The sequence below is a fragment of the Tiliqua scincoides genome, chromosome 5 (assembly GCF_035046505.1).
Source record: "Tiliqua scincoides isolate rTilSci1 chromosome 5, rTilSci1.hap2, whole genome shotgun sequence".
Taxonomy (NCBI): domain Eukaryota; kingdom Metazoa; phylum Chordata; class Lepidosauria; order Squamata; family Scincidae; genus Tiliqua; species Tiliqua scincoides.
The window spans coordinates 133292268-133316573 of NC_089825.1; the positions used below are offsets into that span (position 1 = coordinate 133292268).

Genomic DNA, 24306 nt, shown 5'->3' on the forward strand with positions numbered 1-24306 from the left:
TCACGCACTGTACATTTTGTGGGATGGCGTCACTTTCGTTTCTTAATAATCTATCTGCAAAATACAAAGGATAAAAGTAATTGGCTTTCCACATCAAGTGGAAATCTGCATAAAGATCAAATCTGCATAAGATCACATGTAATCTTTTTTTTTTCCTTTGAGACAAAACATGGTATATAGTATAATCCTTTTACAGCATGTGTGCTAAAAGCAGAGTTAAAATTATCCCTGTATGGTGAGCTTCCAAAGTAAGTACTCATTTTACAAGTGGATACTTCACACCATCACCTGAATTTCAGGTAACCTGTTTGGTTTGAGGACTACAGGCCTACCTATACATCCTTGAAAGTAAATCACATTGAAAACAATGGAACCTACTTCCAGGTAAACACGGATGGCTTGAGAGGTGAGTGTAGCTTTAGCTTTTTATATGGATTTCAGTTTTTACTGCTCAGATTTGAATGATGAGGTTTTGTACTCTATCCAGAATGGAACTTGCTCTTGAAATTAAAGTTGCAAACATTTTTTTTTTTTGTTAAAGTCAAAACAGAAGTCAGTGGCCTTTGAAAGTCAACAGCAAGCCATCTTTACTTGCTCACTCCAGCTGTTTCCAGCAGTTATACATTATAATGCATGTCCTTTTTCCTGATATAGTATATGATAAACAAATGGAACATTAAAAGGACCCTAAGAAACCACAGATGACAATGGGGTAAGATTGTCTCAATATTCTAAATTATGCTAACATTAATTTTTGAGATAGCAATCCTAACTGATATTCCCAAACCCAGAAAGTACAAGTACAGGAGCGGGACCCTGACCCAACTGGAAGCTGGACCCTGACCCAGAGGGAAACCTGGACCCTGACCCAGAGGGAGATGCTACCTGACCCAGAGGGAACCAGACCAATAGGGCTACCTGACCCAGACCTACAGGAGAAGGGGACTGCCAGGACTCTGCTGGAGGACACAGAAGACTGGGAAGACTGGACTGTGCTTTGGAGACCAATTGGACTTGAATTGGAAGCTTCAGACCTTTACCCACTGACTTAAGTAGAGTTTTGGGGAGGGAAAGCCTCTGGACAAGAGGACTTGCAGGGAGTGTCTGTGTTCATAGCAATAAATTTGGGTAGTTGCTATAGATAAGGAGTTCTGTGTTCATTCCTTCACACACCGCAGCTGTTGTTCTAGAGATAAAGAGGGTGTTAATTAGCCAAAAAGCGGGCATTAGAAGGGAGTTGAGATATTTGGATGGAACAAATTGGCGCTGTCAGCAGGGTTCGAAAATTAGGATAGGACATACCGAGACCCTGGAGAGCTTGGGCAACTCAGAATAGACAATAGTGGACTAGGCATGGAACCAATGGCCTGTGTACAAGGCAGTTTCAGAGGTGCAAAGCTGTGCTAGATGTGGTACATTACCTTTCTACGTGGTGCAAAGGAGGCACTTCTGTAATCTGTAGAGGTTTTGGTAAACTTTAGTTTGTGCTGCAGTTATTTGTAGAGTCTTCTTATCCTTCATTCTCAATATTTAGTTCTCTCAGACCAAAAGCCAAAGACCACCATGCTGTTCTCATCTTGTCTAGTTAACTTGGACTTCAAAAATCTGGTAATGAGTTCTCCAGCACAACAGAATTTATTACCACAAGGTTACAAAAGTCACTTCAGAAGCCATGCAGAGCATGAATTAATAACCCTTCTGCCTTGTGCATTTTGCCCAGTAGGGATGAGTTTCTGTGAAGTCCATAAGATGTAGCATGGCAATTTATTTCATCATATCCCCCCCACCACTTCCCATTTTTGCATATCTGTTTCCCTCAAGATCAGTCACAGGTGATGGCTGGGTTTCATTTGTTTTCCTTCCCTTGAAATTAATGTCTTCTATTGGTAAACTCTAATGAGAATTACCCAGAAGGGGACAGAGGTGATGCTAGAGAACAGATCACTTATTTCATCCCCTGAAGGCCAATAATTGTCTCAGAAAGACAATTGTCTCTTAGTGCTGAAGATTGAGGAAGAGATCTTGAAACAATTTTAATGACTTATTGCCACATGATGACTTATGGATTCCTCCTCCTTTGGTAACACAAGATGGCCTCAGAACAACAAAGTTCTCAGCCTGGTGAGATCCTGTCAACTGTAAGCAAATACAGACACAGAATTCCTCCAGTCAGGGTTGAAGTCAGGACCAGCCTATCAACCTATCTAAGTGGCCACCTTAAGTGTGGATGGGTGGGGTTGTCTCTCAACACCTGCCTGCTGCCAGCACTCCACCTCCACTTACTCCCTGGGTTTGAAGAGCAAGAAGACAATACAATGAAAAAGAAAGTGAAGAGGAAGAAGTACTTCCAATATGATCTTCTGTCCTCCACATTTCCTTTGTGGAAAATGAGAGGAAGGGGAGAGATGAAGGCAGGTGGACCACCAGGTCATAGGTCAGCAATCAGGCTTTTCCCACCTGAAGCAGAGCAAAACTAAGGCACAGCTCTGTTAACCAAGCAAGGGCCAGACTCCTAGTACTTACATTAGGACTAGCCAATCTAGAAGGTTCTTACTCCCTGCCAATCAATGTGGCAGATATTTAAAACATCTCTTGTCCATTTCACTGACCAGGGTCTCTCCAACCAATCTTACCCTGGCCCACCCCTTTAACAAGCCCAGTGAATCAGAAATGAATTTTCCCAATGCAGTTCATATGTATCCAACACCCTCTAAGGTCTTAACATTCCATGAGAATGCAGAGGACAATTCCCAAGTAAAAAAGTCAAATGTTGAGTGCAAGTTCTTGCATATGGGCAACTATTAATGGCCAAACAGACCTAATAGGTGAGCATGTAAGGGAAATTGCCCTCAGGTATGCTGCCACTATACCTTCTAAAACACCAATTCTTCAACCCAGGGGAAGCTGAAATCCTATGGGTTGGACTTGCTGTTGCAAGCTCTGAGCTCCCCCAAACCCCAGGGACACAGGCTTCAAGATATTGGGTTTTTCCAATAGCTGACTGAGGCCACAATCCTATTCACACTGACCTAGGACTAAGCCCCATTGACTACAATGGGACTTCTGAGTAGACATGCATAGGATTGGGGTCTGAGGACCCAATCCTATCCAATTTTCCAGTGTCGGTGCAGTCATGACAGTGGGATATGCACTTCATCCTGTGGTGCAGAAGCAGTTACAGAGGCCTCCTCCAGATATGGAAACATTTGTTCCCTTACTTCAGGGCTGCATTGCAGCTGCACTGGTGCTGGAAAGTTGGACAGGATTGGGTCCTAAATTGCCTAGACCAGACCAGATGAATCCCAGTCCCTTGGTACTCACACAGACACACACCTGTAACACTAGAATAGTTTTTTTCAAATATCAGAATTAAAGACTTCATCTCCTTTGAAAAGCATTTAGATATTTCAGAGAATAAATACATCACACATACTTATACTAAAACAATAAATCTAAGCTCCTAAGCTTACTTGTTTCCAATGCTCACCTGGATCCTTCCAACTTCTCAGCTTAAGCAAAGAGTAGCTCTTCTACCTGTCATACCATGACTGATACAAACAGTCATAACAGAGTAAGACTCTAATGGGACTTAGAAGTAAGTAGACATGCATAGGATTGGACTCTTAGTTCGTCTCAACCTAAGGTTTTTTTTATGGCTTTCCTTAGCCCTGATTCCACATCTGCTTCAAAATGGCTGCAGGCTGACAAGGTGATCTCTTTTTGCACATCATAGTGGGCAACCAGCGTAAGAAAATGTACTTCCCCAGATAAGTATGCCTTGTGCCTTTACTTTTATCAGTTTGGTGCCATGCAAAATCCATCCCTTTTTTTCTTGTGCGATTTATAATGTTGCTTTCGTTCTTGCTATTAGTTTGCAGTTTAGAGTGTTTTCCTGTGTCTCCCTCCTGTTTTATTACTGTTACACTATGCTTTGTTTTATTAATTGTTAAGTTTTATTATTTCAGTTTTGCTAATACCAGAGCTACAGGTGATATTATTTAGTTCTCACTTTGCCAGGGTGGATCTAGTCCAGCCATTTTCAACCACTGTGCTGTGGCACACTGGTGTGCCGTGAATGGTTCCCAGGTGTGCTGTGGGAATTTGGGAGGGGGTCATTTATCAATAGGACCTTTGGGAGATGTGAGCCCCGTACTAACAGCACAGTGTGACTTGTCAAGTGTCAAAAAACCCATGGTGTGCCTTGACAACTTTAGTGCCTTGCCAGTGTGCCATGAAATGAAAAAGATTGAAAATCACTGTCTAGTTGTTGGGAAACTAATGACACATGAGAGGTTGAGAGTTGGGACAGAGGGAGAGACCATCAGTAAAGAATTCCATGTCACAAATTAGCAGGTGGAAAGAGCAATAAAGTTGGGATATTGTGGCTGCAATCCTGTACACACTTACCTGGGCGTGAGTCCCATTGAACTCAATGGGACTTACTTCTAAGTGGACGTGGTCAGGACTGTGCTGTGTGTTGCTTTACAAAAGCATGAAAGGTGTTACTGTTGAGGGGAGAGGTTTAAAAAAAAAACACAATTTATGGATGGTCTCATAACTGACAGAAGAGAGAGTATCTTTCTACAGTAGAGTAACTCCCCCTTGTGGGCACATGTGACAACTTAAAATGTTTGGTGATCTCTCTCCCTCCTATGTGTCAACCAAGGGCTGGGCTGAATTCTGGAAGATGTTCTCCATATCAGGGCTATACTCATGCATCTGTGAAGTAAAGCCCATAGTTCCCTTGAGTATGTCCCTATACATAGTATCTCTAGGTCGCCTGTGATTAAAAGATATGGGTTTTCACATTCCATGTTGAGAGCCTAGCACTTCTCATGGTAGGTGCTGCACCTTTTCAAGTGGGGGACCTTTAGCATGGGATATCCCTATTCATCCCAGCATAAGAAGAGTCCTGCTGGATCAGGCCCAGGGTTCATCTAGTCCATCTACTTCCTGAATCTCATAGCGGCCCACCAGATGCCTCAGAGGACACACAAGATCTTAAGATACATGCATCTTGCTGCCACCTCTCTGCATCTACATTCCTGAGAGTAGCTGTTTTTGGTCTCTCCCTTGTGTGAGTGTGTGTGTGTTTCTTTAAATTACAAATCCCTTTGGGACAAGGAACTCTCCCCCTCTCTTAAACTGTTTAGAGAAGCAGGAACTTAAAAGTGGCAATATGCAACATTTCTTTCATATACAAAGTGAGTGTGCTCCTCTCCAACTCAGCATGCATTGTGATGTGGTCTCTTTTGGGGAAGGAAGAACTCTGCACAGGCCTTACTCCTTGATATATGTGCATGGAAGCCTGAATCATGGAGGTGTGTCACTGCTCCTCTCCGCTCTCTTCCCCACTGAGGTTTTTGTTCAGCCTCCCTTCTGGCTCACTGCACTGTGTCACCCACGGCACAGAAGTAGACAGCAGAGTCGCTCAGCTGGCTGGTGGCTTTCTCCAAGTGGAAGCTCTTCTGTTTTTTGTCATGCTCTGCTTGGAAGCCTTGAAAGACTCCGTCACCTGAGGTTTCTTTTCCTAAAGCTCTGAGAAAGAGCTTGGGAGGTTGGCCAGGATGCTGAATGTACCAGAAGGGATACGGTTGGTAAGATAAATCATAGGTACAGCTGAGAGATATACGGTCTCCTTGGGTGACAGTCACATTGCCTTCCGTTTGATTCACTAACTGTCCAGCGCTCCATTCTGTAGGAGAGATAATGGCAGAAGAGATCAGGTAAGAGCATGTCCGAAGAGCCCCAGAACAGCTCCTTTGACTGTTAACTTCTTTTAAATTATGTTATTAAAAATGTTGCGTATTCTTTCCTCCAGTTCTTTCCTCCATTAGAGTCTTGGAAAATCGGTGCTAATTTATTTCCTGTTGTTTTTTATGTTGATCCTCTTTCCAGATGTTCTCTTTCCAATTCTTTCTTGCCCACATACTGCGAATCTTAAAAATGCTATGTACAAGACCAAATCTAACTGTATAGGAAAGGGGGTTTTGCTGGGTGAAGCTTGTCACATCTTTGTCCTTGTAGGGTGAGAAAGATGTGTTAATGACCATTCCCCCCCTTCTGTGTACCTATCAGAGCTCCATTGACCTTAGACACCCAAAACACACTGAACGTTTTTCCACATGGCATGAAAAGAGCATTTAGTCTTTCATTCTTTAAAGTTCTTTATGTCTTTGTTTCTATTGCCCCCTGCATCTTTAATGCAGATATAAACTTTGTTTGGCAATAAAACAGATTTGAAATTTAAAAGATCTTTTTCCAGCTACTATCAGGCTACAATCCCATTAACGTGCAGAAAAATAGAACAAGAAAAGATCAACAATGCCATAAATGAAAACACCCACAGATTCACAGATTAAATATGCAGATTTAGGAGATATTAAGCACTGAGAGGATCCATGAAATGGGGGAAAAAATGCAATCACTCACTTAAGACAGACATGATTAAAATGACCAAGATCCAATAGAGATGCATCTTCCTGGATGAAGGAGGGACAGAAGAGCCAAAAAGGATGCTGGATGTGAACAGAAGAACTTTATTCTAATCAGCTTCTAGGCTTTGCCCTCCACAATCCCCTGTAGAAGATGACTTGATAGAATTCAGCTGACTCCTAAGTTAAAGTATCTCCATTGTAGGGGGTTGACAAGAATCCAGGATGTGATTGGCAGCCAGGAGGTCACCGTGTGCCATAAGAAGCTGAGTGGTTGATATTGTAGCTGCAGCTACTGCACCAAATGAGCAGACCTGGTTCAACATCCCCACCTGGCAGCTGAAAGCACAACAAATAGCTCATGGAACTATGAAGTAGGGCTTCATGTTGAGAACTTTGAATTGGTAAAAATGCAATAGAACAATTCTTCAGGATCTAAAGTTGCATGAGTTCCTCACAGGTAAGAAAGGTTCAGTGCCATACAAGTGAATTGAGGCACACTAATGTGCTTGTAATATAGAGGGTAGAAATTACTATTTTTAACTGGGACAAGGAAGAAAAAACTCTGATGTGATGGGGGTCATTTGTAAACTAGGGCTTCAGTTAATGACTGTCTACTCTCCAGTCCAGCAGGCATCATGTTCAAACCTGGCTTTCTCCGGTCTACTTTTGGGGGGGGTGTGTGGATGTGCAGCCTTCTGGTGAGCTGGTGATGGAGGGGTTAATGTGGAGTGCAGCCTTTACTGTAGCTTCTCTTTTGATTGTGTTTTTTGGTTATCATGTACTATGTTTTACTGTGTTTGTATTGTGTTCTAAGTTGCATTCAGAATCTTTTAAGAATAGGATACCGTGAAAAGCAGGACTCCTCAGCTGACAGGGTTTGTGCAGCTTGCAGGTGGCCCTGCAGAGTCTCCAGCCCTCCAGTCCCTCCTCTTGCTGGTTTTTGTTCAGGTCTCCTCCTGTTTCCCACCACTTGCTGCACAGAAGTACACCCCGGCGTCTACCATCTCCACTTTGCGGATGATGAGCTCTGTAGACTTGTTGGCCTTGTCAACTGTCATCTTCAACCGTCCCCTTTCATCACCATCAGAGTAAGTATAGAGGGTCATTTCAGGAGCTGTGCCATGGCCCTGTTTGTACCAAAAGACCCCTCTGGTTGGCGAAATGCCATGAGTGCAGGAGATCTGTGCTATCCCTCCAGAAGAGACAAAGACTTCAGGAGAGTGAGAAGTATCCCCATTGACTGTGGAACCTAAACAGAATAATCAGAATAAATAATCTGTTGTTGTCGTTCTAGTTTACCTATCTTTTCTTATAAGCTGCCCCAAACAGCTCCCTCTCCATTTCCCCCAACTCACCTTTCTCTTTCTCACTCTCTCCTCCTTGCCTTCCTCTTTATACTTTTAATATTGAGCAGGTTATCCTTAATTCTTGCCTTACTTTCATAAATAACAATTAAGAGAACCTAATGTGTTATTCACATTAATATGTAATAGTAATGTAGTAGTTGTACTGCAAAACTGTTGCTGTGGAAATTCTGCTACTTAGTATTCTCCTACAAGGTCAGACCTACTGGTATTTCTATGGCTCTTGTTCATCTAATAAGATTTGCAGTACAACTGCTACTCCTTATAACCATTGCTTACAGTCCACTATGCTTGCTTCTAGAATGCATTGAGCAGGAACTTGACTGCATGCAAGAGCCTCCATTTGCCTGAAGATTAACATCCACAAGGTCGCCAGTTCGAGGCCACCGGCACCGTGCGACCTTGAAGCAGCTGGCAAGCTGCAGCTGAGCTGTTCCATCTGCTCGGAGCGTGGGAGGATGGAGGCCAGAATGTTAAACCAGATCGGAGTGTAACAGCTTGAATGTGGTGGTTCTTGAAAGAGAGAACCTTCTTTCAATTTGTAAAAATCCCTGCGTGGATTTAATAAGCCTGCCTGTGTAAACCGCCTTGAATAAAGTCTTGAATAAAGACCAAGAAAGGCGGTATATAAATACTGTATATTATTATTTATATTATTATTAAATGAGAAACAGACTTCTTCATGAATGAGAAAGTGAGGAAGCTTCTATGGGGAGTGGAACCATTTCCCCATACTATCCATAGCTAAGATGTCCCAATGATGCACTGCTGCTAATAGATTCATTCTTGGCCAAGCCCCACCACGATTACCACTTTATTAATGGAGTATTGCTGCCCATAGTTGTAAGAGAAGTCACTTTCTCCCTCTTCCTTTTTGCTGCAGAAGCACTACCATTGCTAGTTAAGGTACACTGGGTATTGCCATTCTTGCCTATCAAACTTTCCTGACTTACACAGGAAAAACAGTCCAAAGAGAAACCTCCAAAAAGCTGGCCAGGCTCTTGAGGCTGTCCTGAAGGAGGGCATGGATGGTCCAGCTGGTGGGGACATATCCTAGAAGGTGGCTCTGAACTGTAGAGGTGAAAAGCCGTTTGTTCCTGCCCAAACTCAGCAAGGGTACTAGTTCTACTTTCAGCTGATTCATCTCCTCTGCAAGTCATAGGCAGAGTCTACTTGTGGTTAGCTGATGAGCTCTTCTTCTGAGAAATAGAATGAAAGCCATCTATGAGGAAAAAATGCCGCTTACAACATGGGTATGATATGAAACACCACTTTCTGCTATGCAGAGTATAGCAGACACTGGTGGCGGAAAGTATAAGGAATAGGTCATCATGGGACCATAAGAGAGGGCTGCATGTTGAGAATTTTGAATTCCTATGAGGTAAAAACGAAATAGAACAGTGCTTCTCAACCAGTGGTACTCAACCAGTGCTTCAACACCAGAGGTGGTGACTATTGGTACTTGCAGGACCCCCAGTCCCCCCACCATCTGGCAGCAACACAATGCAAAAAGCAGTGGTAGGAGGCTTGGGTCAGGGGGCAGAACTCCAGTGTGTGCTTTTTGCATCCTGGAAAAAGCCTTCCCATCAACCCTGAGCCTCTTACTTGTGTTTGTCACATGGCATCTGGCCTCCCAAACTGGAAGTAACTGGTTATGACATCATCGCCAATTTCTTCTGGTTGTCCGTGCAATAAGTCAGCCATCTTCAACCACTGTGCCATGGCACAGGAATTTGGGGGAAGGTCATTTATTAGTAGGACCAATGGGAGATGTAAGCAGCATGGTGTGCCTTGCCAATTGTCTAAAACCTGATGGTGTGGTTTGACAATGTGAGTGCCTTGTCAGTGTGCCATGAGATGAAAAAGGTTGAAAATTGCTGCAATACATAGAGAATGCCAAGTGGTTCTGCAGAGGACAGGCGTTAAGAAGGCTAAAATAGAACGATGCCTCAGGAACCATGGTTGCTGGTGATCCACATTGGGAAGGAGAGTACAATTCCACACAAATGAACAGAGACTCACTAGTGTGCTTTTATCATATGGAAGGCAGGAGCTACTCTTATTAATTGGAACAAGGAAGAAAAACTGTGATGTGATGGGGTAAACTAGGGGTTTACTAGGGGTTCAGTGTAAACTAGGGGTTCAGTGATGAGTGCCAACTTTCCAGTCCAGCAGGCATCATGTTCAAACCTGACTTCCTTCAGTCTGCTTTTGGGGAGGTGGGTGTGCAGCTTTCTGGTTGGGAGGTGATGGAGGGGTTAGTGTGGAGTGTGGCCTTTAGTGTAACTTGCTTCTTTATTATGTTTTTGGTTATCATGTACTGTGTTCCACTGGGTTTGTGTTCTCAGCTGCCTTCATTCACCTTTGGGTAAAACAAGGCAGGATAAAATCTTTTAAAAATAGGACACAGTGAAAAGTTGACAGGCTGTTGTGCAGCTTGCAGGTGTCCCTGCAGAGAACCTCCAGCTCAGTCTCAAGCCCACCAGTCCCCATCCCCCCATCAGTTTCTGTTCAGGTCATCTATTGTTTCCCACCACTGTGTCTCTTGCTGCACAGTAGTACACCCCGGCATTTGCCATCTCCACTTCACTGATGATGAGCTCTGTAGACTTGTTGGCCTCGTCAACCGTCATCCTCAGTTGTCCCTCTGCTTCATCATCAAAGTAAGTATAGAGGATCATGTAGGGGGCTGTGCCATGGCTCTGTTTGTACCAATAGACCCCGCTGGTTGGTGAAATGCCATGAGTGCAGGAGATCTGTACTGTCTCTCCAGAAGAGACAGAGACTTCAGGAGAGTGAGAAGTATCCCCATTGACTGCGGAACCTGAACACAATGATCAGAATAAATATTCTGTTGCTATAGTTCTTGTTTACCTATCTTTTCTTATAAGCTGCCCCAAACATCTCCTCCTCCAACTTTTCCCAATCTTGCAAGGCAGAGTGCATCCTTTTTCCCAATAGCGACTAATGCTGCCCTCTTACTCAATCCTCTCTCTCTCTCTTTCCTTCTTTCCTTTCTCTTTCAGCTTTTAATGCGTACAGTATCCATAATTCTTGCCTTACTTTCATAAGTAACAATTAAGAGTAATTTGTAATTAACAAATTTACTATGCATAATATTAATCACGGTTGTACTGCAAAGTTGTCACTGTGAAAATCCTATTACTCAGAGTTCTGCTACAAGGTCAAACCTACTGCTATTTCTATTGCCCTTGTTCATCTTGTGGATTAATTGAGCAAGGAACACTCCTGAGCTTTGTCATTCTCGCCTTTCAAACTTTTTCTCATGACTTACACAGGAAATATAGTCTGAGGAGAAGCCTCCAAAAAGCTGACCAGGCTCTTGAGACCATCCCAAAGAAGGACGTGGCTGCTCCAGCTGGTGGGGACTTCAAGAAGGTGGCACTGAGCTGTAGAGGAGAAAAGCCGTTTGCTTCTGCCCAAACTCAGCAAAGGCACCAGTTCTGCTTTCAGCCAATTCCTCTCCTGTACAAATCATAGGCAGAGTCCTTGCGGTTATCTTAGCTGGTGCCCTCCTCCTCTGAGAGATAGTCTGTAGGCCATCTAGTGGAAGAAATGCCACTTACAACATGATGCTGGAGAGTCTGAATCCCCACTTTCTGCCATACAGAGTGGTGGCCCTCTCATGGCTGCATTCCAGTTTGTTTGCTTAAAAAACATCCTCTGTAGATTAATCAGGGATGTTCCACATCGTTTGCAGTTTGGCCTTTAGAGTGCCTCCACACGCAGCAGTATTCCCCAAGTTTCCAATTAAGGGAAAACATCGAAGCAAGGCAGTGCTATAAGCAGAGCTAGTGGATACTTGGCCACAATCTATGTTTAGGAGGACAACGCATGTTAAACGACTCTGCGGGGGCTTTCCTGGGGAAGATTCATAAGGAAGGTTCATTGGGCAACCATCAGATGCGGAGCTGCAGCTTGTCCAGTTCAGAGAGGGGGAAGCGGGGGCAAGAAGAGAGCAGACAGGGGAGCAAGGACTCCCTGTCTGGGATGCCTTGGACACCACAGCCGTTCCTTGGTTGCCAAATGGGACGTGCTTAACACAGCAACAGTGGAGACTAGTGCTGCGTTTTTAGTTGCTCCCTTGTTGCCGTTACACTGTATACTGTATTTTGATAGTGTGTTTAATTATTGTTAAGCTTTATTGTTACCGTTTTGCTGATACCTGCTCTGCTGGTAAAATATGACAAGCCGCAGTGCTAAAACCATATAGGCGTGCTGTAGGATTTTTGGCCAAGGGTTTTGAGCAGAGTCGGTTTCAGGGAGCCCTCAGCAAACTTCCTTCCAGGAGCCCCATCCTAGCTGGGTGAGAGGGTCAGTCCAGCAGCACCACCACCACTACACAAAAGGTGTGGGCACAAGGATTGTTGCTTTTTTTTTTTTTGTAAAAGAAAAAGTGCTGGCACTCACAACGTGTTAATCTTTTATTTATTTATTTATTTACTTTTGAAACATTTTTTATTGGAGAAATAAAATATTTTTTTATGTGCTTCCCCCCTAAAGATGAACTTACTTCTGAGTAGACATGCATAGGATTGGGCTGTCAGTCTCCGCATCCCCTTCCCCCTAGCTGCTTTTTCTACACATGGGGAAAAATACTGTACAGGTGCACTTATAGCGTGTAGCATGTAGTGTGGCACTACTTCGAGGAGAGGAAGCAGTGAATGGATTCTGGAAAATGGCTTACATGAGTTCCATGTAGTAAAATTACTCTAAGCAACTGTGGGAGTAAGAACAAAAAAGGAATTCTTACACAAGAGGGGTCCTTAGGTGCACATAGAAGCAGCTAAGTTTGCAAACAAGCGATTAAATATGGTTTAATTCAGGTATCGGAATACTCTGTATCTTTGGGAAGGTGCTTGGCATGCAATTGTATGTTCTCTGCTGCCCTGAGCAGCTGTTGTGCATTGCTGGAGAGGAGCTGCAAATGCTGGCTGGCTGAGGGCATGCTTGTGGGGGAAGGTTGAGGAGGATCTCTGGCAAGGCTGGACAGCATGTTGTACACAAGTAGAATCCCTTTTCACCTGCCCTTAGCATGTGAAAACGGGTGCAGATATATATCTCTGCCAGGATTAAGAGCCCAATCCTAGGTATGTCTACTCTGAAATAAGTCTTGTTCTAGTCAATGGAGCTTACTCCCAGGAAAGTGCCTAGGATTGCAGCCTAAGAACCCAATCCTATGCATGTCTACTCAGAAGTCCACTTTAGTGAATGGGGCTTACTGTGGATAGGATGGCAGCCTCAGGGCCCAATCCTGCGCCTGTCTACTCAAAAGTCAGTCCCATTAGAGTCAATGGGGCTTCCTCCCAGGAAGGTGTGGAGAGGACTGCAGCCTCAGAGCCAAAGCCTATGGCTGTCTCCTCAGAAGTCAGTCCCAGTAGAGGCAGTGGGGCTTCCTCCCAAGAAAGTGTCGAGAGGACTGCAGCCTCAGAGCCCTTCCTCTGCCTGTCTACTCAGGCTGCAAGGCTATGACACTTTCCTAGGAGTAAGCCCCATTGAACACAATGGAACTTACTTTGGAGTAGACATGCATAGGCTTGGGCCCTCAGGCTGCAAGGCTATGCACCCTTTCCCAGGAGCAAGCCCCATTGAGCACAATGAGACTTACTTCTGAGTAGACATGCCTAGGCTCATGCTGCAGATTGGCACAGGGGCTGCACCAGCCAGCTTCCTTCCCCTCCTCCTCCACCAAGCCAGTACCTGGGCATTCCGTGGGTGCTGCAGCCTGTCTGGCTGGCTGGCTGGCTGGCTGTCCATCCTCCTCCTCGGCATCGGCGTGTGTCCCCTGCGCCCTCCACCGGCTTGGAAGCTGTGTGGGGAAGCAGAGCACGGGGGAGGGGAGGCGGGCTGGGCTCAGGCGAGAGCTTGGGGGTGGGGGCAGGAGGGGGTCGTTGTGCGGTCAGGCAGGGGCCAGGCGCCCGCCCACCCTGCACCCCCCAGCACCCACCCAGCGAATGCCTCTGTTTTGCTCCCTCCCTCCTGGAATGCCTCCAAAGGGGAGGGGCCCCTGCAAAAAGGTGCCGGAACTCCACCCCCCCCCCGGCGTTCCATTAGAAAAAAAGCTCTGGTTGCGGGGATCAGCAGTGGATTCTTTGCAGCTACCTAACAATGCTAACCCCTGACACCAGTCCTGGTTTCATAATGGGAAGGGAAGGGAAGAGGGATGATGCCTGCACGTAAGTTGGATGGCTTTCCCCACCGTCATCACTGCCCATAACAATATGCTTGAAGGCAAAGCTCCCCAAACAGAAACTGGAAGCTCAGTCCTGATAGTATTGCTCAGATTCTCCAAGGAACACTGTATCACTCCTCTTCGGGAAGTTCATTCCAAAGCCTTGGAACGCTCACTGAAAAGATCCCAACCTTTCCCGCCAATGACCAAACAATTAAAGAAAAACACTTAGAGGAGGGTCCTTCTCTCCAGTCTTAACTGGACAGGAAGAGACTGCAGCCAGACTGGGACCAATAAGTGCACTCCCTCACACACAGAGCGCTACTACTTTTCCCTACCTAAGAACAACACACACACACACACACACACACACACACACACACACACACGGTAAGTCTTTTTTCTAGAATAGGTAAATTTCTTATGAAAAAGAATGAATGGCAGTTTCTCTCCCCCCCCCCCAACAAGTGGTAGTGCTCCAAACCCAACTCAACTGATTTTAATTCCAGCTCTTCCTACCCAAGATCCCCCCCAAAATGATGAATTTTTCAAGATCGCTGTCACCTTTATCATACTTAAGTGATTCTGGAGAACACTTTAATAAAGCAAACAAAAAGCTTTAACCTACAAGGATGCAGGAGCATGAAGTGAGTAAAAGCTTCTGAACTAAAGCTAATTGGGCAAGAGGCACTTTTTCAAGTGGGTGCTCCTCTTTTTAGCAGGGGGAGAGTAACTGGCCCACCTCACCCCAGCAGTGTCTTTTCTAGTGACTGCCTGCTAGTGTTCTTTTTGCATCTTTTTAGATTGTGAGCCCTTTTGGGACAGGGAGCCATTAGTTGTTTAATTTTTCTCTGTAAACCGCTTTGTGAACTCTTAGTTGAAAAGCGGTATATAAATACTGTTAATAATCATAATCATAATCATAAACATAATCATAATCATAAAGAACAACTCTTTGTATTCAAGCTGTATTATTCTACTAACAGTACAAAAAGACAAAAATACGTAGAAAATCTGGTTGGTGCAAGGGTTATAGAGGTGTTTGTTTCAGGTGAATAAGACAATTACAGCTTACGTTTTACTGAACTCAGTGGGCTTACTTCTGAGTAAGGTAAATAACACAGTTTTCACGCACCTCTAGGTGGTGTCGTGAAGTATCTTTGGTGTTGAAGAATCCTGTTGAAAACCATTGCCTACTCACTTCCTTGAAGCCCCAGTTGGAAACATGGCAGTCCCAGTGTCTGATGCTTATATTATACTGTGGGGTGGGTGATATAGGGAGATGCATTGTTGGGTTAGAGCCTTTAACTATATTAAAGAGAGCAATACATCATGCTGATAATAAGGATGATGAGAATGAATATGTATGCACCGTACACACACTGTTTCCTTCATCTCCTCTTTTTGTCTTCAGGAAGATACATGCTTAAGGCTGCAATCCTAACCGCACTTTCCTGAGAGTAAGCCCCATTGAACTTCTGAGTAGACCTGGTTAGGCTTGTGCCCTAAATAACAGATTCTTCACTGCCTTTTTTATTTCTTCACTCCTTAAGGAATAGATGATGGGGTTTAGCACAGGGGTAATGGCTGTGTAGAAAACAGCCATCACCTTTTGGACTGAGTTGGTCGTGGCTGGTTGCAAGTAGATGAGAACACAAGGTACATAGAGTGTAAGGACCACAATGAAATGGGCCGTGCAGGTGGAGAAGGCTTTCTTCTTCCCCTCCCTCGAGCGCATCTTGAGTATGGTGGCAACAATATGGATGTAGGAGCACATGATCAAGAGGAAGCAACTGAGAGCCACTATGCCCACATTCACCATGATGATGACTTTGTTCAGAGATGTGTCAGCACAAGCCACTTTGAGCAAAGGCGGAACGTCACAGAAGTAGTGCTCGAGCTCATAGGGGCCGCAGTAGGGGAGTCGGAAAGTGAGCACGGTCTGAAACATGGAATGGAAGGTTCCAACGAAACATGTTACCATCATCAGTAGGCTGCAAACCTTCCTGCTCATGATGACGGTATAACGAAGAGGGTTGCAGATAGCCACGTACCGGTCAAAAGCCATGACGGTGAGGAGGAAGCCCTCGGAACCCCCAAAGAAGTGGAAGAAGTACAGCTGAACTACACAGCCCTTGTAGGAAATGCTTTGGGAGCCATGGATGAAACCAGCTATCATCTTGGGAACAGTGGAGGTGGAATAACACACATCTAGGAAGGACAACTCACACAGGAAATAGTACATGGGAGCGTGGAGCTGCGGGCTAAGGCAGATAGTGAGGAGTATGGTGGCATTCCCAAACAAAGTCAAGAGATAGATGACTAGAAAGAGAGAGAAGAACAAGACCTGGAGATGCTGAACTTCGGAAAAACCCAGCAGAGTGAATTTAATCACAAGGGAAATGTTGACTCTCTCCATGTGTCCCTGAGTTTGTTGTTGTGGCTGCTGATGCGCACCTGAACGAGGAAAGGAAATGGAACGAGATTTTTTTTTTTTAATCTTTCAACAAGCTTTAATGGCATAATAAGTTATTACGGCATACATAAATAAACGACAGAGATACAGAACAACAAATAAAATAAAACAAAACATAGAAACGAGGCCACAGGAAAATGCTTGCCCAAATACACCATTCAGAGCTACCCAACACTGTTAAAGGTAAGGACTTTTGCTAGAAACTCGGCCACTAGAGTCGTAATTTCGTGTGAAAAGTCGTGTAAATGGAACGAGTTGCAGGAACCAAAACAACCAGACACTTGCCTCTCCATTTCAAGAGGCAAAACTTGAGCCATGCAGATGCCATGAAGACAAAGCACACATCCCAGTCTGTTCTTTATATGGCTGCAGGTGCATAAGAACATCAGGAAAGCCCTACTGGATCAGGCCAAAGGCCCATCAAATCCAGCATCTTGCCTCTGGGAAGCCCGCAAGCAGGAGAGAAAGGCAGGCTTGAATTGCCTCTCCTCTGTTTGGTTCCAAGAGCAGCTGCTCTAGGATACAGTCACGTTGTGTATCTAGAAAAAGTCTCTCTTTGTAATGGCCTGAACAAGAATTTTCCGGTCTAGGTGAAAGGAACTGAAACCATTCATTACCACAACACTTTCTCCTTTGGAGGACTCCCTGATTTCTTTTTCCAAGTGTATATTACCCGAAGCATTCTGATCAGGAGGGCAACAGAAAGTCCTAGTACTAAATTATTGTATGGGCCTGGTATTTCCATGTACAATGATTTTGGCAGAGTCTGGTCTCCCTATGCTTTCTTATCTGTTGGATTCTATACCCTCTTCGATATGCAAAGAAACACCACTCTCAGTACAACCCCCCCCCCAACCCCAGTCCATTTTATACGGCTTATATCTTGGAATAACCATATGCCATGGGCAACCCAATCTTGAGCTCTCCAGCACCCAGAGGAGCAGTGGCACCAAAATGGACACCCAGGCAGCCACTGGTGTCTCCTCAGGGGAAGGGAACATGGGGCTACTCAAGTCTGCACTGGCTATTTTGACTCTGCAGAGTTGGGAGTCCCCGTGTTGGGCCAGAAGGCCCGTCATGGGGTTCAGGATATGGGAGAGCAGAGCTCCATCAGTCCCAACCAGTCTGGTTCTTCTCCATCTCTGCTGTGCCCCCACCCCAGAACGCTTTCCCCCTGCCTCAACATACTTCTCTGCCACCCAGAGCTCTTCCCGTGCTCTGGGGGGCATGTGACAACCCTCCAGCTGGCACTGGGCTGTGCGCAGACTGGGACTGAGCCAACACCTGCAATGGCCTGGTGCTGATGTTGCTGGCATGCCTTACAGCACGTTTGCATCATTCAGCGCCGGCAGAGGGCCAGCACAGTGAGCTCAGGATTGGGCTCTGACTCTCTCTGTTCTCAGGTTTCTGTTATGCTCACTATATCTCTGTTCTCCTTTGAAATCTAGCAGTCAGTCCCCTTATCTTGGCTTAGGGGCTTCTAGCACCAGGATGCAGGTCTCTTGTTATCTGGTGTGCTCCCTGGTGCCTTTGGTGGGCCACTGTGAGATACAGGAAGCTGGACTAGATGGGCCTTTGGCTTGATCCAGCAGGGCTGTTCTTATGTTCTAGCATTTGCATATAAATTCCTAGCCATTGTGTCCTCTTTCAAATTTGTGCCTTCTCCCCTGTAGACATTTAGGGCCCAATCCTAGCCAACTTTCCGGCACTGGTGCAGCCACCATGCAGCCCCAAGGTAAGGGAGCACATGTTCCCATATCTTTGAGGAAACCTCAATGACTGCCCCTCCATCACAGGATGCAGTGCAAGCCCCATTGGCACTGCTGCACCAGCACTAGAAAATTGAACCGGATTGAGCACTTACTCATTTTGAGCAGCTGTCTCATTGTACAGTATACTTATTTTTTAATTATACTCTCCAGAATGAATGGGGCTTTCTCACTGACCATAAGCATCATCTATAGGCTTCCTCATTCTATTTAATGAACAAAATGCATTCTTCCTGCTTGGTATATATCACCACAAAGCTTAGCAGGCATAGCCTCGGTATGAAAAATCCTTTGCGTATGTCAGAGATCGCTCTGCCAGTGTCTTGCACTTGCTGAAATTAACCTGCAAGAGCATCAGAGGCATAACTATGGAAAATTCACATGGCCAGTATTAGGACTTACATGAAGATGGTAAAATTAAATGCAAAATTAGGACCAATGCATTTGCATTACTGTGAAAGAAGGTCTCTGGTATGTCTCAGAGCTGTTGCGTTGAATTCAGTCAACAACTCACACAGCTCAATGAATCTGTGGTCTCTGTGCACTTCCAGAAAAATGTAAGACCCTTTAACCAAACAGCAAGTGAATAAAGCCCATAGAAATACCTTTCATTTGAAATATATTCTGATTCACATTTCAGAGTTGGTTACGTCCACCAGCAGCAGGAGCTACAAACCCTCATGTCACTGAGTCTCCAGATCTTATCCAGGAGACGTGTTTTGAGGTAGGTTCGTGTTTTGAGGTAGGTCCAGTGAGCACAGGGACAAACACCCTTAGGGAATGGAAAGGCAAGCCAGCCAACTAATGAGCAATTACTGGTGCTTGCGTTACTCTTGAAGCCTCAAGGTAAACATGGGCTACAAAGGCTCTAGCAAGTGATTGTCTTATTATTGTCTTATGAGAACTTGCTTCATCTACGAGCCATCTATTGCTTCATCTACGAGCCATCTCGTAATGGCATAGTTGGGGGGGGGTGCAAGCACTAAGTTTTGCAGGGAGCCTCACCGCGATGTGCAAGCAGCCCCTCGCTCTCCCCTTTGGAGCCATTCCAGCCGGTGGGAGCAAAATGGAGGCGTATGCTGGAATGGCTCCAAAGGGGAGGGAGAAGGGCTGCTTGCACATCACAGTGAGGCTTCCTGCAAAACTTAGTGCTTGCACCCCCCTAGCTACGCCACTGGTTTCATTCAAGCTTCCATGGCTACTCAGACTCAATTCTTATTGTGCGCGTAGGTAAGGGTGTAAAAAGTCATGCACCCATCTGCCTTGGCCTCCTAAACGTTTAGCCCTGACACCAGAATCAGCAAATAGGGCAGGGAAGACGTTTTCCCCTTCTTCTTCCATGCATATTGCTACCAGCATGCAGATGCCAGTTTCTTGGCCAGCCCGAAACCACCTGATGTCTGAGGTGGTGCCAAGTGCCTCCCTTGTTAGCCAGTAGGGCAGCAGCTGCCACCTCCACTGCTCTGTTTCCCTGCATTCAGAAAGGGGAAGTGTGGAGGAGAGGAGAATGGTAGGCTAGAGCAGGGGTCTCCAAACCCTGGCCCGGGGGCCAGTTGCAGCCCGCTGCCTGCCTCTATCTGACCTGTGGCCAGCCTCTGATCCCCTGAGAGCCTCTGGCCCAGCTGACCAAACACAACCAGAGTCGTGCTTGTGGGGTTGGGGAATGGGGGGGGGGGGTTCCATTTAAGTGTATGCTTTATTTCTTGGGCTGTGTTGGTGTTTGGAGAAATTCTGGACATTTGAGCCCATTAATTTATTCATTCATCTAAGTTCCATCTCTAATGTATTTATTTAAGGTATCTATTTATATTTATCTTTTTTTTTCCCAGCCCCCGTGTCAGATATTTGATGTGGCCCTTTGGCCAAAAAGTTTAGAGACTCCTGGGCTACAGCATCAAAGATACTTCTCTTCTCCAGTCTGCCACAGTAATCCCCTCTTCCTTTCTGAATCCAGAAAGAGAAGGAGCAGTGAAGGCAGGTGCCTTGCACCAGCGGTTGGAAGAGTGGGTGGCAAAATTGCAGGGGAGTGGTGGAGACTTGATGGCCCTTTCAAGCAGCAACAGTAGCAAGGGGACAGACAAGCAAGTTCTCTGCCTCTGACGAAGGGAGGCAGTCCACAAGGAGGCAGCTTGCTCACCTGCCTCCTTGCTGCAACTTCTATAACCACCTGCTCTTCTGCAAGGCAGCTTTCGCCCATCTCAGGCAAGTGTCTGCCGCAGCCATTTTCAATATTTTTCTTCTTCTCAAAGTACACTGACCTCTATGGTCTTTGCCTCTTGTGATGTGTAATGGAAGATCAGAAGATCATCAGGTGGATGATGTGGTGTTGACAGCGATTCCATGTTTTGACAGCTGGTTGACAGCTCTGGGAAGGGCAGGGCTGGCTCCACAGCTGTAATCAATTAAGGCCAATGGGACTCTGATGGACACCTGAGCTTCATTTGACCTTGATGGGACTTTGAATGGACATGGACTGAAGAGATGGCTCAGCTGAGCCTAATTTGGACTTAACAAGGTAGCTCACAGCTGAGCTGCATTTTGGATTATGAGACATCCAAGGATAAAAGGCAGCTTCAGAAGGACCAAAGGCTACCCTGACCCAAAAGGAGACGCTACCTGACCCAGAGGAGACCTGACCTGACCTGACCTGACCTGACCTGGCTCACCTGGACTTTGACCTTGGACTGTGACCCGGCATATTGACTTTGGACTGTGAGTTGGCAATCTGCATTTATTGGACTGGGACCTGACTCTGACTTTTGCTTGCTGCACTTGTGAGTTTAACAAGGGAAACTAATCAGCCTTAAGCTGGCACAAGGCCCAGTGGGGAGGAGCTGTGGCACAACATGATGTCACTTCTGGCTTCTGTGGCTTTGTTTATAGGGCAACTGTCTATAGCAGTGATTTTTAACCTTTTTCAAATCATGGTTGGCAACCTTCAGTCTCAAAAGACTATGGTGTAAGCCTACAGCACCCGGTATTCCCAAGCGGTCTTCCATCCAAGTACTAACCAGGCCTGACCCTGCTTAGCTTCCGAGATCAGACATGTGCAGGGTATCTCATGGCACAACGGCAAGGCACTAAAATGGTCAAGACACACCATTTTTGGGACAATTGACAAGGCACACTGTGCTGCCAGTGGGGGGCTCACATCCTCCAATGGCCCTACTAATAAATGACCCTCTCCCAAATTCCCATGGCACACCTGGGGACCATTCATGGCCGTGCCAATGTGCCGTGCCACAGTGGTTGAAAATGGCTGGTCTGTAGTAACAAATTGCCTCCTTAGAGCCAGCAGTGGAAGAGGCACAAACAATTGGTTGCTATAGACATTTATCCTAGAAACAGAGCTGCAAAACCTGGAAGAGTTTTTCAGCTCTTTTCAACCACTGTGCTCCAAACTCCCATGGCACACTTTTGGATCTTTCATGGCACACCAGTGTGCTGGCTTGCAGGATGCTCTGGAGTGCCCTCAACTGTTATCCCCAACAGGAGGAAGTAGCACTAACAGGGCAGCCAGGCTAAGTCTGTCGCACTTTTATTTGTTGCTATGCACCAGACACATTCTTGGTTCTTTGGGCCTCTTTGCCTTGGCTAAACACACCTGCAAGAAAGATCTGTCCTCTTCCTGGATGCTCTGATTTTTCCCCCCTCCCTCCATGCTGGCTTCTAGATAGTCTGGCAGGCTGCTAAGTCTCACAAACATTCCCCATCCTAACTGCTATGCTGCTCAGAGATGTTGCAACCCAGTAAATATACATATGAATCACAAGGCAACTAATCACTGCAACTCATGGTGCTCCCCTCCAGAACAGCTGTATGGTCCTTCCAGAAAATATCTTGCTGAACGCCAGTTTTTTCATGGCCTTCTTCATGTCTTCATTTCTCAAGGCATAAATTATGGGATTCAGGGAAGGCGTCACAGAAGTATAAAAGACAGACACAGCTTTCAGTATTGGGTGGCTGGTGGCTGGTTGCATGTAGATGAGTATGCAGGGGCCATAGAGGAGGAGGACCACAGTGAGGTGAGAGACACACGTGGAGAAGGCTTTCCTCTTCCCTTCCTCCGAGTGCATGTTCAGAATTGTGGTGACAATGCGGATATAGGAGCCTAGGATCAACACAAAACTACTCAAGGCCACAACACCAACATTCACAATGACAACAGTCTCGTTAAGAGAGGTTTCTGCACAGGCCACCTTTAGTAAGGGTGGAACATCACAGAAATAGTGGTCGAGTTTATAAGGCCCGCAGTAGGGGAGGTGGAATGTTAGCACAGTCTGAAGAGTGGAATGGAGTGACCCCACCAGACAGGTTCCAGCCACCAGCCCCACACAAGCCCTCCTGCTCATGATCCCAGAATAATGGAGGGGGTGGCAGATGGCTACGTAGCGGTCGTATGCCATGACGGTGAGCAGGAAACATTCTGTGCCTCCAAAGAAATGGAAGGAATAGAACTGAGCTATGCAGCCCTCAAAGGAAATGGCTTGAGAACCAGAAAGGAAGCCAGCCAGCATCTTCGGTACAGTGGCGCTGGAATACAACACGTCTAGGAAGGAGAGCTCACAAAGGAAGTAGTACATGGGAGAATGGAGCTGAGGGCTAAAAAGGATGGTGAGGAGAATGAGAGTGTTGCCAAGAAGGGTGAGAATGTAAATGGCTAGGAAGAGAATGAAAAAGAGAAGCTGGAGCTCCAAAACTTCTGAGAAGCCAAGGAGGGTGAACTGAATACCAGTTGTGAGATTGGGTGACTTCATCAGGCTTTGGCTGGTATTCTAGATGTTATGAGGTCATCATCTTCCGTTCCACCTAAACAAGAAATGAAGTGGAAGATTACAAAGGCTGTCCAGATATCAGTCAATGGTTGAGGGACTTCATAAGGCTTTCCTCACATCTTCAAAATGCTTTAATAAAATATACTCAGCATCAGCCCTACAGTTTTAGGAATCAGACCTAAAATTCCTTTACCTTGACAAAGACACTGTGACTGCTCCTCCCCCCCCGCCCCCACAGCAGAATGTAATGCACACACCATTGGGCAGGAGGTCTGGTCTAGAGGGTAGAGCCTCCATTTGCCTGAAGATAACATCCGCAAGTCGCCAGTTTCAGGCCACCGGCACAGTGAATGGTGAGACCTTGAAGCAGCTGGCAAGCCGAGCCGAGTTATTCCACCTGCTCTTTGGTGTGAGCGAAGAAGCGTCTTGGCTGCCCTCCATGTGAGAGATGAAGGAGCTGCTTGTCAGCTTGCGTGGGAGGAAACTGGAGGCCAGAATGTGATACCAGATCAGAAAGATCCATCTGAAATGTTGTGGTTCTTGAAAGATAGAACCTTTCTTTGATTGAAAAAATCCCTACATGGATTTAGAACAGCCTGCCCATGTAAACCGCCTTGGATAAAGTCTGAGGAGAAATCAGATGACCAAGAAAGGTGGTATATAAATACATTTATTATTATTATTATTATTATTATTATTATTATTATTATTATTATTATTATTATTATTATTATTGGCACATTTGCAACGGCACTGGAAAGTTGGATAAGATTGGGTCCTTCAGCTAGGAGCATAATTAGATGACCTGACTAGATGATCGTTTAGGTCAAACTCTATGATTCTATGAAAATTATTGATTTGAAGGAAGTGATCCTGGGTTCACTTCCCAGATAAATCCATGCACTTAAAGATAGGAGAACGACACCTTTCAAGGTCTATCGCTTGATTGGTGAAATATCTGGTTTGCCGTCAGGATGGACCAGAGTCCATACTATGTTAAAATGCAACACATGGTAATTACTCTTGGAGAGCCACAGCCAGCCAGAATGGGCAATTGTAGCTAGGTGGACCAATGAACTGACTTCAGGCAAAACCCCTTCATAAGCTCATATTCACATGGGCCTAAGCCATTTTGCAAAAAACTAAATCCAGGTCAGACTGAATTCACACAAATATGTAAGAACAGGTACACAATATGCTTAAGCTCCTTGGAAATTCATTTTCCCTGAATTGCTCCTGATTGGGATATATGGATTTTGTCTCTCACCATTAAAACAACAAAGTTGCACCTG

General features: G+C 45.5%; 2 protein-coding genes across 2 annotated transcripts; both read right to left on the reverse strand.

Annotated features, from left to right (window-relative positions):
* Positions 1-15486: 15486 nt before the first annotated feature.
* LOC136653648 (olfactory receptor 10G4-like) lies at positions 15487-16413 on the reverse strand. The gene has a single exon (XM_066630535.1). It carries the CDS (start codon positions 16411-16413, stop codon positions 15487-15489), a length of 927 nt encoding a protein of 308 aa, XP_066486632.1.
* A 5617-nt stretch (positions 16414-22030) lies between these two features.
* Positions 22031-22996, reverse strand: LOC136653649 (olfactory receptor 10G7-like). Its single transcript, XM_066630536.1, has one exon. It carries the CDS (start codon positions 22994-22996, stop codon positions 22031-22033), a length of 966 nt encoding a protein of 321 aa, XP_066486633.1.
* Positions 22997-24306: the final 1310 nt, after the last annotated feature.